Source organism: Manis javanica, chromosome 5 (assembly GCF_040802235.1).
Source record: "Manis javanica isolate MJ-LG chromosome 5, MJ_LKY, whole genome shotgun sequence".
NCBI classification, from domain to species: domain Eukaryota; kingdom Metazoa; phylum Chordata; class Mammalia; order Pholidota; family Manidae; genus Manis; species Manis javanica.
Window position 1 is genome coordinate 141,711,912 of NC_133160.1, and position 20,050 is coordinate 141,731,961.

The window sequence follows — 20,050 nt, forward strand, 5'->3', positions numbered from 1 at the left end:
CACACAGCAGAGGACACTGTCCACCACAAACACAGGCTATACAGGCCATTCGGCAGCCAGCGGGGCTCACCCTCCCCACTTTACAGCGCTCGGCCCCACCCAACCTAAGCGGAACTATAACCCCCGCGCTCCGCGCCCCGGCGGATACCGTGACGCTCGCACCCGAAGCCCTCGCGCCCGCCCCGCCTCTCCGAACACATTGGGCAGGCGCGGGGCGCGCGCATGCTCGGCAGGCGGGCCGCTGGGGTCTCGAGCAGTTGCAATCTGTTGCGCCGCCGCCCAAGGGAGCCGGCAGATCCGGGTCTCGTGGCTAAGAGTGACGTGGTCAGTCGAATCAAAACAGAGGAGGGGAGGAAGCCGGCGGTCGGGAGCAGCACCGGCAGAGGCGTCCCGAGCGGCCGTAGCGTTCTGGAAGCTCCAGGCGGTCTTTCTGTCGAGCCTTGCTCCTGGCCCCCATCCTCCCCGCCCCGTCGGTTTGTTTTCTGGGCGGGTGAGTGTCTCCCCCTCTCCCACCTCTGTTTGCGGGCCCAGCCTTCCCTCACCCGCGTCTTTCCTGCGGGCTCCTTAGGCTCTCGGGGACTGCGGCGGCTGCGGCAGAGCGGGGCTGCTTCTCGGGCTTGGTTCCTCTACCCGGCTGGCGACTGGGCACCGGAGAAGCCCGCTGCTGCCGAGCCCGCACCCACCCAGGCGAAGAGCGAGGCAGAGAACCAGAGTCGGGGCTTAGCAGGAAAGTGGATGGTAGCCACGGGTGGTTTTATTTTTAGGGCGAGACAGCTCGGGTGGAGGCGTATAATGGAGTAAAAAGGAGAGAGTTGCAGCTGCAAGGAAAAACCTACAAACCCTAAAATCCACACTGTTCCTCAGCCCTTTCTCGGTTTGATGAAGTCACTAGGATGCGTCCATTGTTGTGATTGATGAGACAGGAAAGCTGCCATACAGAAAGCGGCAGCTCTTTAGCCCTTGTGTTGCGAATTTAAAGGATTTCCTTTTTCTGTTTGTTCAGTAAGTGGAACCGGAGCTGACAGTAAAGAGGCAGCATTCTTCATTGGAACAGATAACGTGCGATTACCGGTTACCGGACTACCTGAAGTCCCATGTTACCGTTTAAAGCCCAGATTTTCCAAAGTGGCTGTTTCTAAGTGTGTTAGGATTTTAGACAAGATGATATTTGTCAGCTGCACAGAGTCAGTAGGATGTTTTTTCAGTTGTCCTAGTTAAGCAAAATCGAAGATGTCGCCTTAGTAAGAGAATGTCTTGGTTTTGCATCAACTCTATTGAGCCTCACGCACACATTACCGATGTTTGGTGAAGAGACCTTCCAGTTTTGTGTGTGGTCAGAAACCACTGGCAGCTTTACATACATAACAACTTGGACGGCGTTAAGATCTTTCAGGTGTTTTTAGTCTTGAGACACTTGGGAGGCCTTCTCACTGTCCAGTTCTACGGAGTTTGCATACACCTTGTCTTTCCTTCTACTTGAGGTGACTAGCCACGCAGACTCCTCTAGGGTAGCCTGCTTGAGTCCTCGACTGCACGGAGGAGACCTGAAGGCCAAACCTTTGTGTCCTAACTTGGTTAAAAAAAAAAAAAAAAAAAGAACAACCCCCCCCCCCCCCCCCCCGGCCAAAGAACTCATTAATTGAGCTGTTTCTGTGATAAACGGCAAGAAAGAAAATTGCCCCTTATCAAATCAAAGTTCTTACGAATTTAGACTACTCCCTTGAAGGGGTGTATCCCTGTGTGGTACTTAACATATTTCTTCTTCCTGTGTGTGCAATTAATTTATTTTTTCATTATATCATAGTTGGAATCCTGCTTTAGAGAGTATTTAGACAAATGAAATTGTATTTTCTTTAAGTTTTTTTTTTTTTTACCTTTTATGCTTACAGCTGAATTTTTTGCTTACATGAAGTAACTTGTGATAATTGGAGAAAATGGTGATTAAAGGAGAGAAGCAAAAAAGAAGAAAATCATCAATATTCCTGCCATTCAGAGATCACTAAAATGTTAACACTGGTTTATGTCCTCCCAGACTTATTTTTTGCATTTATATTTTATACAAAAATGGTATACTGCATATGCATTTCTGTAACCTGTTTTTTCACATAGTAGTACTGTTTTTGAGTAACGAAATTTAAGTTTTTGTTGATATGTACTTTTGGACCTTAACTTTAGGGAATGCTCACTATATGCCAAACCGTAATCGTAGTTTTAAAAGATTTTCTCCCAAATTTCCTTAATGACACCGTAAGATATAAGAAATTATTATACATTGTGTGGCAAAATAAGGTTTTGCTTGCTTAAATTCTTGGGAGAGCAGGCACAGAATAGCCTTGGAATGGAAGTTTAAAAAGTTTTTGACATAATGGATGTTTAAAAAGTTTTTGCTAATGATTTGATGCAGGTAAAGGTTTAGTTTCATAGATACACTATGCTACAAATGCTGACCAGCTGTCCAGGCCTCCAGCAATAAGTTCCCGAAAGACTTGACTTTATAAATCATACTTCATATGCTTTATTAACATTGAGTCTTGGGAGTGTGTCCATTCAGTTCATTGCTTTATCAGTGGTGCCAAAAGTGGAGGAAATGTCCCCTTCCTCAGCTTCAAAGGATAAGTACATACTACAAAGTATCATTAATATACTAATAACCCATTTGGGTCTCTTAGTTATAAACTTACCTAAAACCTTTAAATCTATATTCATTGTGTATCTCTTGGGTAATTAATCCCATATGCTTACTACTCATTATATAACTTCATTTTCTTTGATTTGCCTTAAATTATAGTCTTCAATACATATTCTAAATTTGTCTACTTCTTCCTGTACCTACTGCCGTCACCTTTGTCAACTCAACTATCACCCTCTCACCTGGCTTGTTGAAGTAACCTGGGCTCACTGCTACCACTTTGGCTTTCTGTGGTGCATTCTCTTTTCCACAGCCTAGGCGATCCTTTGAAATGTAAATCAGATTGTCACACTTTTTTTGAAAGCCTTCCATCATAGCATAAAATCCAAACTCCTTACCAAGGCTTATGACGCACTAAACATTTTGCACTGCCTTCCTCTTATCTTACCTTGTATCCCTGTACCTAGATCAGTAGTGTGGAGCCTGGCCACATCAGTGTCTTCTGTGTTTCATCCTGAATGGCCTTGTCTCTCGAACTTGACAGGCTGGCTCCTGCCTTAGGGTGTTTGCATTTGCTGTTCCCTATGGCTTCAGTACTTTTCTCCCAGGTCTTGCTATGGCTGTTTTCCTCCTGTCATTCAGGTCTTAGTTCAGATTTTGCTTCTTCAAGGAGATTGCCCCCAATTATGTCTCCATTCTCTTTTATTTTCTTCATAACATTTATCACCATCTGGAATTTCCTTATTTTTTAAATACTGTCTCCTACACTAGAAATTAAACTCTGAAAATGGGGACCTTGTCTGTCTGTTTAACTCCTTAGTAGGACTCAGTAAATGTTGGTTGAATGAATGAACGTCGTGAACACGTCTGTATTCCTCTCGAACCAGCTCCTTTTATAGAAGAACCCTAGTTTCCAGATTCTTTTTATAGGGCAGTGCCTTGCTTTTCTTACTTCAATAATTTTTGGTGTTTGGGTCAGAAAACAGTCACATTCTACCTTCGATCTGTAGAATTAATCCCTGGGAGGAATAGGTCTCAGGAATCTGCCTTTTCAACAAGCCCTTCAGGTGATTTTAATGAGTTCAAAGTTTGAGAGTGTGTCAATATTTTTCTCTGGGAGATTACTTCTTGCTTTATAATACTAATGATAGCTACCAATTTGGGTAACATGATGTGTCAGGTACTATGCTAAAAACTTACATGTTCTTCATGTAACTAGAGCAATTCTGATGAACTCCCATTTTATAAGTGAAGAAACTGAGACATAGTAAGTGGCAGAAAGTTGGATTTGAACTGAAGTCTGTTTTCTTAATCACTGTACCTGCTGCCTCTGAACTACAGTATTTAGATTGTATGCAGTACTTTGGTTTTGATAGGTTATAGTTTTGTTAAGGGCAAGATAGTGTTTTCTGTCCCGTTTCCAATCCTGTTCTTAAAGAAGCCCTTTGTTTTGTTGGTCTTTTTGCGGGGAGTTGCCCAGATGGGAGATGACCTCAAGAAACATTCTGCAAAGACTGCTCTGTCTACCTGCTTTGTTGTATTGAGTGCTTAGAGCTTACCAGGCTTAAGTAAGTTTGGAGTATATTCTCCTTCCTGTGTATTACTTTGCATTCCACACAACAAAAACACAAGATATGCTTGTTATTCAAAAGCTGAAAAGGATAGTACTATTTGAAGTCAGCAATGACAAAATCTGTAATTCTCTTATTCAGAAGTCATCTCTGCACATCATGTATTTCTTTCCAGTATTTTTATTTTAATTCGTGTTTGATGTAAATGAGATGTAATACCCACATAAGCTTATGTCCTGATTTTTTTTGGGGGTTTGATGTAATGATCTTTTTTTTTTTTACCATGGCCTTAAAAGCTTTTATTTTAACAGGTTACATTTTATAAGCTATTTTGAATAATCTGGTTTACTTCAAGTTTTCATTTCATGTTGGGTATGAATGTAGTTGCCAGTTTTCACCACTATAAATAATATGTCATGAACCTTGGCTCTAAATAATTAAAGCTCTGAATGATTAGAGCAACTAGTGTAATTATTTTAGAAGTCATATTTAGAACATTTTAGTGATTTCAAATATAGTGATTTTAATCATAATTCAAATATATATATTATACATAAACTTGGAATGCTTAGAAAATTTACATGAAAATTTTTAATAGAGGTTGCCTCTAAGAGGAGAGTACCTTTTGCTTCTGTGGGGTTTTCTGCATTTGAATTTTATAACTGTAAGCGTGTATTGCTTTTAAAAAATTCAACTCCTTGGAGAAGAGTGTATTTTCCTAAACTAAAACCAATTTTTAGATGTATAGTAGGGTTTATTTTTATTTTGTCTGTAACATTTTAAACTTCGGTGTTTTTCTTTTGGAGAAAGTTACCTTCTTGCTTATTTTCACATTGAATTTTCATTTCCTTTTTTCTACTAAGTTTAGGTCAAAGCACAGATGTGAGTCTCAGCTTTGTTAAAAATACAGAATGAACAGGGTTTTTGCTTGACTGCACTCATCGACAAGTATTACAGGTGCAGCACTTTCAAAATTTAACAGCTAATAAAGCTGCTTCGAATCAAGTTAGGGATTAAATAAGTAAGCAACTTCATGGTATCTGCACCAGACTCAGAGGTCAGTGTTCTGGCTGCTCTCTTGTTTTATCTTAATAGGTACTTAAAAAAAAAAGTTAACTTTTTTTATAGTATGTTTTTATTGTGTAGTTACTCAACACTTAGCAAAACTAATGTAGAAAGAAACTGACCTGATTGAATTTTGAAGACTTTAAAATCTGTGGTGTTTATTCAAGTTTCATTTTTAAATAATATTGCTTTAAAAAAATCACAGTGGTTCTAAGCATTTTTCTGGTCTTTATATATTATATTTACCTGTATCTTTGTGAAGGTATGTTATTCTAGGCTGTAGCATGGACGAAAAAGGCTGTGAGTCACATGTGTTGGGAGAGGAGGGGCCATAACTCCTTTCTGCTCAAAAATGATGTAGACAAGCAAGTGAATTAGGGTGATATTGAGGAAAAGTCTTGATTCCCCTCTAATTTGTTTGATGTGAATCATTCACACACTTGTAACTATTACTTGTGATGTACCTAACAATTTTAGAACACACTAGCATTTTGTATTATAGCTGTTGAAAAGTACTTTTTAAAAAGTGTAAGTAATATATCCATTGTGATTTGAGACTACATAGTATGGCATTTTTATATTATCTTCCATTGATTTTTCTGTTTCTAACATACGAAAACCAGCCTTTTTCTCTGAGTTTAAAAAATTGACTCAGAATATGATTAATAAGTACTCTTGAATAGAAATCTTAGAAAACATTTTCAGAATATGAGATTTTTGGTTATATTGCATATAAACAAAGATGACTCAATTGAAAACTTTTCCTTTGCTTAACCATTTATAATAAATTTTACCCTTGGAGCTTGAGAGAATCTTTGGGATTATACAAGAGTAAGGAAAAGCCAGAGAAGGATAGGAAATTTGCAAGTAAGGGATCAAGATTCAGAACAGAAGACTTCTTTCTTCCCTTTCTCTTGTGCAGAAGAGTGATAGTTGAGCCCTGGGGGAATACAGTACAAACACTCCAAGGAAGTATACAGAGACCAAGGGTTGAGGTTTGAAGATACATTTCAAATCTCAGGGCTTACAGTTGAATCAATTCGAGCATTTTACAATTTATAAAGCACTCTAATTCTCCCTTGATCCTCCAAACAGTCCTTTAAAATGAGTAGTTTCAGTTATCACTCCTGTTTTATAGGTGGAGACACTAAAGTCACAGAGAAACTGATTTACCCATTTCTCAGTAGTGCCATAACTTGAATCATTTATCTAAGGTGAATTCTTTTGGCTATCCCATGTTTTAGAAAGTGTTGCCTAAAGTAATTCCTAGAATACAGTCAAATATAGGTAAGGGTCACTGAGGAAAGAGAAAGTAATGTTTAAGAAGTAGGAAAACAGGGTCACAGTAACTGAGAATTTCCAGAAAAGTGGTAGCAATTCAGGGGTGGACCTTAAGCAGAGTCCTGTGCTTCAGGGACATGGAGGAATTAATCAAAGAGGTATGGTAATTCTCAATAACCTTGTAAAGTTAAGCTTTTACTAGCAATGGGATAAGTTAAGGAGAGAATTAGTTCTCTGTCTTCCATTCTGAGCTTTCTCCAGAGAGGTTATCACAGAAGTCATTTGAGACATTATTTTGGCTGTTAAATTATATACTGTAATTTAATTATTATATGCATCAATTATAATTTATCATTAACTTGATTGAAAGCTCTTAAGAGGTAGAGGCTACCTTTTATTTTTTTGTTTCAATTTTTATTTTGATATTGTTAATATACAATTACAATTAGTTGAACAACATTATGGTTACAAGACTCCCCATATTATCAAGTCCCCCCACATACCCTATTGCAGTCACTGTCCATCAGCATAGTAAGATGCTATAGAATCATTACTTGTCTTCTCTGTATATACTGCCTTTTCCGTGTCCACACCCCCCCCCCACTACATTATGTGTACTAATCATAATGCCCTGTTTTCCCCCTAACCCTCCCTTCCCACCCATTCTCCCTAGTCCCTTCCCTTTGGTAACTGTTAGTCCATTCTGGGGTTCTGTGAGTCTGCTGCTGTTTTGTTCCTTCAGTTTTTTCTTTGTTCTTATACTCCACAGATGAGTGAAATCATTTGATACTTGTCTTTCTCCACTTGGCTTATTTCACTGAGCATAATACCCTCTAGCTCCATCCATGTTGTTGAAAATGGTAGGATTTGTTTTCTTCTTATGGCTGAATAATATTCCATTGTGTATATGTACCACATCTTCTTTATCTGTTCGTCTACTGATGGACACTTAGGTTGTTTCTATTTCTTGGCTATTGTAAATAGCGTGGTAAAGATAGGGGTGCATATGTCTTTTTCAAACTGGGCTGCTGCATTCTTAGGGTAAATTCCTAGGAGTGGAATTCCTGGGTCAAATGGTATTTCTATTTTGAGCATTTTGAGGAACGTCCATACTGCTTTCCACAATGGTTGAACTAGTTTACATTCCCACCAGCAGAGTAGGAGGGTTCCCCTTTCTCCACATCCTTGCCAACATTTGTTGTTTGTCTTTTGGATGGTGGCCATCCTAACTGATGTAAGGTGATATCTCATTATGGTTTTAATTTGCATTTCTCTGATGATTAGCGATGTGGAGCATCCTTTCATGTGCCTGTTGGCCATCTGAATTTCTTCTTTGAAGAAGTGTCTGTTCAGCTCCTCTGCCCATTTTTTAATTGGGTTATTTGCTTTTTGTTTGTTGAGGTGCATGAGCTCTTTATATAATTTGGATATTAACCCCTTATCAGATATGTCATTTATGAATATATTCTTCCATACTGTAGGATCTCTTTTTGTTCTACTGATGGTATCCTTTGCTGTACAAAGCTTTTTAGTTTGATATAGTCCCTCTTGTTCATTTTTGTTTTTGTTTCCCTTGCCTGGGGAGATAATGTTCATGAAGAAGTTGCTCATGCTTAGGTCCAAGAGATTTTTGCCAATATTTTTTTCTAAGAGTTTTATGGTTTCATGACTTACATTCAGGTCTTTGATCCATTTTGGGTTTACTTTTGTGTATGGAGTTAGATAGTGATCCAGTTTCATTCTCTTACATGTAGCTGTCCAGTTTTGCCAACACCAGCTGTTGAAGAGGCTGTCATTTCCCCATTGTATATCCGTGGCTCTTTTATCATATATTGATCGTATATGCTTGGGTTTATATCTGGGCTCTCTGTTCTGTTCCATTGGTCTATGGGTCTGTTCTTGTGCCAGTACCAAATTGTCTTGATTACTGTGGCCTTTGTAGTAGAGCTTGAAGTCAGGGAGCGTAATTCCCCCTGCTTTATTCTTCCTTCTCAGGATTTCTTTGGCTATTTGGGGTCTTTTGTTGTTCCATATGAATTTTAGAATGATTTGCTCTAGTTCATTGAAGAATGCTGTAGGTATTTTGATAGGGATTGCATTGAATCTGTAGATTGCTTTAGACAGGATGGCTATTTTGACAATATTAATTCTTCCTAGCCAAGGGCATGGGATGAATTTCCATTTATTAGTGTCCTCTTTAATTTCTCTTAAGAGTGTCTTGTAGTTTCCAGGGTATAGGTCTTTCACTTCCTTGGTTAGGTTTATTCCTAGGTATTTTATTCTTTTTGATGCAATTGTGAATGGAATTGTTTTCCTGATTTCTCTTTCTGCTAGTTCATCTTTAGTATATAGGAATGCAGCAGGTTTCTGTGTATTAATTTTGTATCCTGCAACTTTGCTGAATTTAGATATTAGATCTAGTAGTTTTGTAGTAGATTCTTTAAGGTTTTTTGTGTACAATATCATATCATCTGCAAACAGGGACAGTTTGACTTCTTCCTTGCCAATCTGGATGCCTTGTATTTCTTTGTTTTGTCTGATTGCCATAGCTAGAACCTCCAGAACTGTGTTGAATAAAAGTAGGGAGACTGGGCATCCTTGTCTTGTTCCTGATCTTAAAGGAAAAGCTGTCAGCTTCTTGCTGTTAAGTATGATGTTGGCTGTGGGTTTGTCATATATGGCCTTTATTATGTTGAGGTACTTGCCCTCTATACCCATTTTGTTGAGAGTTTTTATCATGAATGGATGTTGAATTTTGTTGAATGCTTTTTCAGCGTCTATTGAGATGATCATGTGGTTTTTGTCGTCCTTTTTGTTGGTGTAGTGGATGATGTTGATGGATTTTTGAATGTTGTACCATCCTTGCATCCCTGAGATGAATCCCACTTGATCATGATGGATGATCTTTTTGATGTATTTTTGAATTGTTTGCTAATATTTTGTTGAGTATTTTTGCATCTATGTTCATCAGGGATATTGGTCTGTACTTTTCTTTTTTTGTGGTGTATTTGCCTGGTTTTGGTATTAGAGTGATGTTGGCCTCGTAGAATGAGTTGGGAAGTATTCCCTCCTCTTCTACTTTTTGGAAAACTCTAAGGAGGATTTGTATTAGTTCTTCACTAAATGTTTGATTTTTATTTCTTCTATATCCTCCTCTGAATTCCAGTACTTGGTCCCCTGAGGACATATTAGATACAGTCTTTTCAGGAAAGGAGAAGTGAGAGAAGACATGGGCTTGAATCCCACCTCTGCTGCATGACTTTGGGTAAGTCCCTGAAGCTCTCTGGTGCTCAGTTCTTTGCTTTGCTCTTTAGCTGTGTGGGTAAGAACTGTTGCATTCCCAGTGTTTCAGTAGTACCAGTTGTGATTTACTGAATATGAATAAATGAGGACTTGGCATCCTCTAATTTATACCATGATTTCTTGCACAGGTTTCTTGGTCATGTGGACCTTGTTTCTTCTATACATTCCCATTTTACTCTCTAGAAAACAAACATTTTGTGGTCATTCTTTTTGGCCTGCTCTAGTCTCTTGCTTTTGAATAGTGTGCCCTCTGAAAAAGTGTATTTAAGCTTTTTGTTCTGTAAAAATATTTTTCGAGAATATCAGATGTGGTTTTTCTCTAATTTCAGAGGCAGTGTTTTCTCTTGTAAATAGCTCATTCCAGATGGAACAATATGGAATCACCCTATTGGATCAGTATGGGGGCATAGAAGAAATTTGTAACTATAATTTCTTAGCTATTAATTTAAATTTTAAAAAATTGTCATGTCTGATTTCAGGGAGTCTTAACTCCTAAGCACATATATTGTGATATTTAGAGTATATAATGGGGTTTATTTCAACATTTAAAATTTAAAAGTGTCTTTAATGTCTCTTAGGCATAGCTTAGCACAGTTTTTAACAAATAATGATTGACTGATTTGAGTCTGCATCCTTTCCTTGCCTACTTCCCATCGATATGCAAATGTAGTTTAAGAAAAAAGTATGTCATTAGTGATGCTGGGGTTCTTGTTTGCAGAGTTGAAGAATGAACTTAGCAAACACCCAAGGTAGGAAAGCCAGGGAGAGGCTTTTATTGAGAGATACAGTGAGAGGACAGAGCTCCTGGGGACAAGAGAGCCCGGTGGTACCTTGTCTAGGAGATTTATAGGCAGTTGAGTGTTTGGGGGAACTGATAAAGGGCTTAGTGTGTGGACTTGTTAAAAGTGGTCTTAGGATGTTTATCTTTGATGAGACATTAAGTCCCTTTTAGCATGCTAAAGTGAATCTTACACATGACTACAAATGATTAGCATAATAAAAACATGGGTTACTTTCCTTTATCTGGGGAGTATCAACTGATCTCACTGAAGAATGACTCTAGAACTTAATGTTTAACACAGTTTTGATAGGGGGTTTCCTTGCATGTAGTTACATTGCTCTGACTAATATCCTGCCTTGCTTTTTCCAGAGGCCTTCACCCTATTCTGTCTAAGCCCATGGTCCCTGTCTTAATTAGTAGGAAAATAGGAATTTAATTTGTTATCTAATTTCTGTACTGCTCTAAAGTTGTTTTTATAAGGGTGAGATGAATTTAACTAGCATGACTGGTTATATCTGACAGATGTGAAATGAGTTCTGGTCAGGAATTTACATTTTGACTTCCTGTCCAAGGTCTGTCTCATGCTAAATGTGCAATCATGGTTAAATTACTATTTTCCTCATGTTAAAACAGGGATAATTTTACTGGTTTGACTTTGTTAGAAAGGCTCTTGTTAGGATATGAAAATAGTAAAGCTACAGGCAAATATAAACTATCATGTTTGAGATCCATTTCTGATAAAAGAATAAAGCAAATGAATATGTTGCAAAATTGTATACTTGAGTGAATTTCAACATCTTATTACATTCAGATGTTGGGTTATCTGCTAAAAGTAATATCAAACTTATTCTAGTATATTAGCACATAGTATAGTAAAGACAGTATTACTGAAATTGATAGACAAATATTTTCTTCTTGTTTAATATGAAAGGCAGCCAGCATTTGGGATATTTCTGCTCTTTTTGATTGGTCAGTTTTCTAATTTGCTTCTGGGTAGAAGCTGAGTAAAAACTTGGGGTCAAAAAGCTATTTCTAGAAAAAAATTATTTTTAGAAGTGAGTAATTACCTCTTTGATATAATTGGGAATAAGTTTAAAAGTAGAGTAGAGAGCAAACTCAAGTGTAGGCTCCTTCGACGTTGTAAGGCAGTTTTAGCGATTTCTGGCATATGTTTCACTTTCTTGGTTTTGTAAGTCGGGAGCTTTAATAGAATTGATGCTTTTTAGATAAATATGTATAGAATGCTTCTTCTGAGTTCCCCATTTCATTGACCAGCATCTGTATTTACTGTCTTACACAAATTACATGCATTCTAAATTGTTATTTGTATTTTGCTCTTGCTGTAAGTTTTTATTTTTTTAATGGAGAGAATTTTGATTTTCTCCTTGATCCCTGTAAAGATTTGGCTGGCTATTTGAAAAAGTTAATTTATTGTAAATTGCCTTCTTAAAATCACAGTGAAAAGGTAGTTTTCATCCTCTGACCTTGAATCAGCCTTGGTTATCCCTGCTTTCTCAAGAAGAGCTCTGTTTGCATGGCCGGGAAGTGGAGATTTTGTTTCATTTTTCTATAAAAATAATTTAAAAAACCACAAGTATGCCTGAAATTTTTAGTACTCAAAGGTGGAATAGTATAATGAATACTTATGTACCCATCAGCTGGCTTCAACAATTACTCAACTTGTGACTGTTTTATTTTGTCTGTACCTCCCTGTTTGCAGGATTATTTTCAACTCCATACCAGGCATTGTATCTCTTTAACTGAAAATACTTAGTGGGTTTTCTCAGAAATAAGGACTTTCTAAATATGATAATTGACATTGTAGATATGTTTAAAAAAAAAGTAATTCTAAATGTCATTTAATCCAGTCAGTGTTTAATGTTCTGTCTATTGTATAAATATCCTTTTACTAAGTTTGTTTGAATCTACATGGCATTTAACTGATATCTCTTAAATCTCTTAAACTGTAACCATATCCCTGCCGTCTCTTACAACTTTCACATGTTAGCTGCTGCATCTGATTTTTTTTCTTGATCATAAGAGTTAATATATGGTAATTGTATGATACTTGAAAAATAAAATGCACAAAGTGAAAAGTAAAATCTTGTCATCCACAGATAGATAACCAATGCTATAATTTTGGTATGTTTTCTTTCAGCATTTTTTATTGTGTGTTTTGCTGTACTTTTTAAATATGTGCATGTGCTATGCTTATTTTTATATCCTATTTAATATACTTTAATATATGCCTAAATATATATATATGAAAACAAATGTCTGCATAATACTTAACACTATATATCATAATTCAAACATTTCCTTTTAGTGAGACATTTAGATTGTTCCAATTTTTCACTCTTATGCTATTAACCATTTTTGTGTATCAAAGGTTTTTTTTTGATAGAAGTGGAGTTATTCAGAGGACATGAATATTTTTAACTTTTCGATTCATATTGCTGTAAAACTTATTAGAGTTTATAATCTCAAATACAATCACCAATTTATTTAAGACTGTGTGCTCTGTGTTAAGATGTTTTTGTCAGCCGTATTAGTGGAATGTGTTTTTTTCTTAATTCTTTTGCTCTTTAATTTTATTTGGGACTTTTTTTTTGTAATGCACAATTTCATGTTGTAAATTTGTTGGTATTTTCCATTGTAAAAATACATATCTTTAGGAAGTTCTTCCACAAAGGTCAAAAAAATATTCACCTAAATTGTTTTCTAGAATTACTGATGGGTTATTTTCCTTCTTAATTGCTAGCAGGTTTTCCTAGGACCATTTATTAAAACATTGATTCCCTTCCTCACTTATTTGTGGTTCAAGTTTTGAAATACAACTAAATAGAGTTTATGGTTGGTATGTTCAGAAAATTATAGAAAAACAATTGATTCTTATATACTAGGTTGTAATATCTCTTATTCTTCTCCTTCCTGTCATTTTTTCTGTTTGTCATCCAGATGTAGTTTATATCCAGATGTCTGATTCCGGAAATGCCTTGGGAAAACACTGAAATAAAACTGGCTTAGTCCTTATCTTTTCTCCTTATTTTCTTCTGTTTTATGTGTATTTTTAAAATGAATTTAAAAGTGATTCCCATTTGCCTTTATTTTACAGTTGGACAAAGCATTATAACAACTTTTATAGTTTGTGGTATGTGTACTGTTACAGTATTTTGACTCTCTTCATTGGTAAAGCTTTCTAGCAGAGAGTGATAGGGTAAGGAAAGGTAAATTTTGAAAACTGATTTTGTAAAGAATGATAACCTCTGTACAGAAAAATCCTCATCTGGGAAATTCTAGAAGCATCCCCGGAATGACAAACCAACGGTTGTTAGACTTCTCAACAGGTACTCGACTCTCCTAAATGAGACCACAAAGTATATATATATATATATATATATATATACATATATTTTTTTTGTTATCATTAATCTACAGTTATATGAAGAACATTATGTTTACTAGGCTCCCCCCCTCACCAAGTACCCCCCACACACCAAATTACAGTCACTGTCCATCAGCACAGCAAGATGCTGTAGAATTACTACTTGTCTTCACCATGCTGCACAGACCTCCCCATACCCCCCCACATGTAATTATACATGCTATTCGTAATACCCCCTTTCTTTTTCCCCCGCCTTTATCGCTCTGTTCCCACCCATCCTCCATAGTCCCTTGCCCTTTGGTAACTGTTAGTTCATTCTTGGGTTCTGTGATTCTACTGCTGTTTGTTCCTTCAGTTTTTCTTTATTCTTATACTCCACATATGAGTGAAATCATTTGATACATGTCTTTCTCCACCTGGCTTATTTCACTGAGCATAATACCCACTAGCTCCATCCATGTTGTTGCAAATGGTAGGATTTGTTTTCTTCATATGGCTGAATAATATTCCATTGTGAATATGTACCACATCTTCTTTATCCATTCATGTACTGATGGACATTTAGGTTGCTTCCATTTCTTGGCTATTGTAAATAGTGCTGCAATAAACATAGGGGTGCATCTGCCCTTTTCAAACTGGGCTGCTGCATTCTTAGGGTAAATTCCTAGAAGTGGAATTCCTGGGTCAAATGGTATTTCTATTTTAAGCATTTTGAGGAACCTCCAAACCGCTTTCCACAACGGTTGAACTAATTTACATTCCCACCAACAGTGCAGGAGGGTTCCCCTTTCTCAACAACCTCGCCAACATTTGTTGTTGTTTGTCTTTTGGATGGTGGCGATCCTTACTGGTGTGAGGTGATGTCTCATTGTGGTTTTAATTTGCATTTCTCTGATGACAAGCAATGTGGAGCATCTTTTCATGTCCGTTGGCCATCTGGATTTCTTCTTTAGAGAACTGTCTATTCAGCTCCTCTGCCCATTTTTTTTTTTTTGAGAGGGCATCTCTCATATTTATTGATCAAATGGTTGTTAACAACAATAAAATTCAGTATAGGGGGGTCAATGCTCAATGTACAATCATTAATCCATCTCAAGCCTAATTCTCGTCAATCTCCAATCTTCTGAAGCATAACGAACAAGTTCTTACATGGTGAACGAATTCTTACAGAGTGAATAAATTCTTACATGGTGAACAGTACAAGGGCATTCATCACAGAAACTTTCGGTTTTGATCACGCATTATGACCCATAAACAATCAGGTCAAATATGAATATTCATTTGATTTTTGTACTTGATTTATATGTTGATCCCACATTTCTCCCTCTATTATTATTATTATTTTTATTATTAATAAAATGCTGAAGTGGTAGGTAGATGCAAGATAAAGGTAGAAAACATAGTTTAGTGCTGTAAGAGGGCAAATGTAGATGATCAGATGATCAGGTGTGTGCCTGTGGACTAAGTATTAATCCAGGCTAGACAAGGGCAGCAAGACATCCACGGATGCAGAAGATTTCTCTCAAAGCAGGGGGGGTGAGCTTCTGAGCCTCACCTCTGTTGATCCCCAAATTCTCACCTGATGGCCCCCATGCAACTGTGCCTGTCTTAGGTTGTTCCTCCCTTGAGGAATCTTACCCGTCTCTGTCCTCTGCCCATTTTTTAACTGGATTATTTGCTTTTTGTTTGTTCAGGTGTGTGAGCTCTTTATATATTTTGGATGTCAATCCTTTATTGGATCTGTCATTTATGAATATATTCTCCCATACTGTAGGATACCTTTTTGTTCTATTGGTGGTGTCCTTTGCTGTACAGAAGCTTTTCAGCTTGATATAGTCCCGCCTGTTCATTTTTGCTTTTGTTTCCCTTGCCTGGGGAGATATGTTCATGAAGAAGTCACTCATGTTTATGTCTAAGAGATTTTTGCCTATGTTTTTTTTCTAAGAGTTTTATGGTTTCATGACTTACATTCAGGTCTTTGATCCACTTGGAGTTTACTTTTGTGTATGGGGTTAGACAGGGATCCAGTTTCATTCTCTTACATGTAGCTGTCCAGTTTTGCCAGCACCATCTGTTGAAGAGACGGTCATTTCCCCATTGTATGTCCATGGCTCCTTTATCTTATATTAATTGACCATAAATGTTTGGGTTAATATCTGGGGTCTCTCTTCTGTTCCACTGGTCTGTGGCTCTATTCTTTTGCCAGTACCAAATTGTCTTGATTACTGTGGCTTTGTAGTAGAGCTTGGAGTCAGGGAGCAAAATCTCCCCAACTTTATTCTTCCTTCTCAGGATTGCTTTGGCTATTCAGGGTCTTTGGTGTTTCCATATGAATTTTTGAACTATTTGTTCCAGTTCAGTGAAGAATGCTGTTGGTAATTTGATAGGGATTGCATCAAAGTGGCAGGATGGCCATTTTGAAGATATTAATTCTTCCTATCCAGGAGCATGGGATGAGTTTCCATTTGTTAGTGTCCTCTTTAATTTCTCTTAAGAGTGTCTTGTAGTTTTCAGGGTATAGGTCTTTCACTTCCTTGGTTAGATTTATTCCTAGGTATTTTATTCTTTTTGATGCTATTGTGAATGGAATTGTTTTCCTAATTTCTCTATTAGTTCATTGTTAGTGTATAGGAAAGCCACAGATTTCTGTGTGTTAATTTTGTATCCTGCAAGTTTGCTGAATTCCGATATTAGTTCTAGTAGTTTTGGAGTGGAGTCTTTAGGGTTTTTATGTACAATGTCATGTCATCTGCAAATAGTGACAGTTTTACTTCTTCTTTACCAATCTGTATTCCTTGTATTTCTTTGTTTTGTCTAATTGCCGTGGCTAGGACCTGCAGTACTATGTTGAATAACAGTGGGGAGAGTGGGCAACCCTGTCTTATTCCTGATCTCAGAGGAAAAGCTGTCAGCTTCTCGCTGTTCAGTATGATATTGGCTGTGGGTTTATCATATATGGCCTTTATTTTGTTGAGGTACTTGCCCTGTACACCCATTTTGCTGAGAGTTTTTATCATGAATGGATGTTGAATTTTGTCGAATGCTTTTTCAGCATCTATGGAGATGATCATGTGGTTTTTGTCTTTCTTTTTGTTTATGTGGTGGATGATTTTGATGTATTTTTGAATGTTGTATCATCCTTGCGTCCTTGGGATGAATCCCACTTGGTCATGGTGTATGATCCTTTTGATATATTTTTGCATACGGTTTGCTAATAGTGTATCGAGTATTTTTGCATCTATGTTCATTATGGATATTGGTCTGTAATTTTCTTTTTTGGTGTGGTCTTTGCCTGGTTTTGGTATTAGGTAATGTTGGCTTCATAGAATGAGTTTGGGAGTATTCCCTCCTCTTCTATTTTTTTGAAAACTTTAAGGAGAATGGGTATTATGTCTTCTCTGTATGTTTGATAAAATTCTGAGGTAAATCCATCTGGCCTGGGGGTTTTGTTCCTGGGTAGTTTTTTGATTACCACTTCAATTTCATTCCTCGTAATTGGTCTGTTTAGATTTTGTGTTTCTTCCTTGGTCAGTCTTGGAAGGTTGTATTTTTCTAAGAAGTTATCCATTTCTTCTAGGTTTTCCAGCTTCTTAGCATAGGTTTTCATAGTATTCTCTAATAATTCTTTGTATTTCTGTGGGGTCCATTGTGATTTTTCCTTTCTCGTTTCTGATTCTGTTGATGTGTGTTGATTCTCTTTTTCTCTTAATAAGTCTGGCTAGAGGCTTATCTGTTTTGTCTATTTTCTCAAAGGACCAGCTCTTGGTTTCATTGATTTTTCCTATTGTTTTTGTCTTCTCAATTTTATTTATTTCTTCTCTGATCTTTATTATGTCCTTCCTTCTGCTGACTTTAGGCCTCATCTGTTCTTCTTTTTCCAATTTTGGTAATTGTGACGTTAGACTATTCATTTGGGATTGTTCTTCCTTCTTTAAGTATACCTGGATTGCTATATACTTTCCTCTTTAAGACTGCTTTTGCTGCATCCCACAGAAGTTGGGGCTCTGTGTTATTGTTGTCATTTATTTACATATATTGCTGCATCTCCATTTTAATTTCGTCGTTGATCCATTGACTATTTAGAAGCGTGTTGTTAAACCTCCATTTGTTTGTGAGCCTTTTTGTTTTCTTTGTACAATTTATTTCTAGTTTTATACTTTTGTAGTCTGAAAAGTTGGTTGGTAGGGTTTCAGTCTTTTTTAATTTACTGAGGCTCTTTTTGTGGGCTAGTATGTGGTCTATTCTGGAGAATGTTCCATGTGCACTTGAGAAGAACGTGTATCCTGTTGCTTTTGGATGTAGAGTTCTATAGACGTCTTTTAGGTCCATCTGTTCTACTGTGTTGTTCAGTGCCTCTGTGTCATTACTTATTTTCTGCCTGGTGGATCTATCCTTTGGGGTGAATTGTGTGTTGAAGTCTTCTAAAATGAATGCATTGCATTCTATTTCCTCCTTTAGTTCTGTTAGTATTTGTTTCATGTATACAGGTGCTCCTGTGTTGGGTGCATATATATTTATAATGGTTATATCCTCTTGTTGGACTGAGCCCTTTATCATTATGTAATGTCCTTCTTTATCTCTTGTTACTTTATTTGGTTTGAAGTTTATTTTGTCTGATACTAGTACTGCAACACCTGCTTTTTTCTCCCTGTTGTTTGCATGGAATATCTTTTTCCATCCTTTGACTTTTAGTCTGTGCATGTCTTTGGGTTTCAGGTGGGTCTCTTGTAAGCAGCATATAGATGGGTCTTGCTTTTTCATCCATTCTTTTACTCTGTGTCTTTTGATTAGTGCATTCAGTCCATTTACATTTAGGGTGATGATTGAAAGATATGTACTTATTGCCATTGCAGCCTTTGGATTCGTGGTTACCAAAGGTTCAAGGTTAGCTTCTTTAGTATCTTACTGTCTAACTTAACTCGCTTATTGAGCTATTATAGACTCTGTCTGGTGATTCTTTATTTCTCTCCCTTCTTATTCCTCCTCCATTCATTATAGTTGGGTGTTTTATTCTGTGTTCTTTTGTGTTTCCTTTAACTGCTTTTGTGGATAGTTGATTTTATTTACTGCCTTTAGTTAGTATTTGGTTGGTCTGCTTTCTTTGCTGTAATTTTATTTTCTCTGGTGACATCTGTTTAGTCTGAGGAGTGCCCCCATCTAGAGCAGTCTCTCTAATATACCCTGTGGAGGTGGTTTGTGGGAGGCAAATTCCCTCAACTTTTGCTTGTCTGGAAATTGTTTAATCCCTTCTTCATATTTAAATGATAATCATGCTCGATACAGTATTTTTGGATCAAGGCCATTCTGTTTCAATGCATTAAATACATCATGCCATTCTCTTCTGGCCTATAAAATTTCTGTTGAGAAATCTGATGATAACCTGATGGGTTTTCCTTTATAAGTGACCTTTTTCCTCTCTCTAGCTGCCTTTAAAACTCTGTCCTTGTCCTTGATCTTTGTCATTTTAATTATTATGTGTCTTGGTGTTGTCCTCCTTGGGTCCCTTTCATTGGGAGTTCTGTGTACCTCCATGGTCTGAACCATTATTTCCTCCCCCAGTCTGGGGATATTTTCAGCATTTATTTCTTCAAAGACACTTTCTATCCCTTTTTCTCTCTCTTCTTCTTCTGGTACCCCTATAATACGGATATTGTTCCGTTTGGATTGGTCACACAGTTCTCTTAATATTGATTCATTCCTGGAGATTTTTTTATCTCTGTGTCAGCTTCTAAGCATTCCTGTTTTCTTGTTTCTATTCCATCAATGGCCTCTTGCATCTTATCCATTCTGCTTATAAATCCTTCCAGAGATTTTTTTGTTTCTGTAATCTCCTTCCAGATGTCATCCCTTAGCTCTTGCATATTTTTCTGCAGCTCCGTCAGCATGGTTATGACCTTTATTTTGAATTGTTTTTCAGGAGATTGATTAGGTCTGTCTCCCCAGATTCCTTCTCTGGGGCGGATGTCTGGGTTAGTCTGGTCTGTATCAAATTCTTCTGCCTTTTCATGGCGATAGAGGTAGTTGTGGGGAACTGG

At 37.2% G+C, this 20,050-nt stretch overlaps 1 protein-coding gene across 3 annotated transcripts in view; it reads left to right on the forward strand.

Annotated features, from left to right (window-relative positions):
• The first annotated feature begins 211 nt into the window (after positions 1-211).
• Positions 212-20,050, forward strand: part of SMIM14 (small integral membrane protein 14) — an 87,100-nt gene continuing 67,261 nt past the window's right edge. The window contains exons 1-2 of one of the 3 annotated variants that reach the window (XM_037002814.2): positions 351-490; positions 9,713-9,811. In XM_037002814.2, the coding sequence (XP_036858709.2) occupies positions 9,802-9,811 (10 nt within the window). In that variant the 5' untranslated portion in view covers positions 351-490; positions 9,713-9,801. Of the gene's footprint in view, positions 491-9,712; positions 9,812-20,050 lie in introns of all 3 variants that reach the window. The other 2 variants (XM_073237726.1, XM_037002812.2) reach the window with 2 other exon arrangements.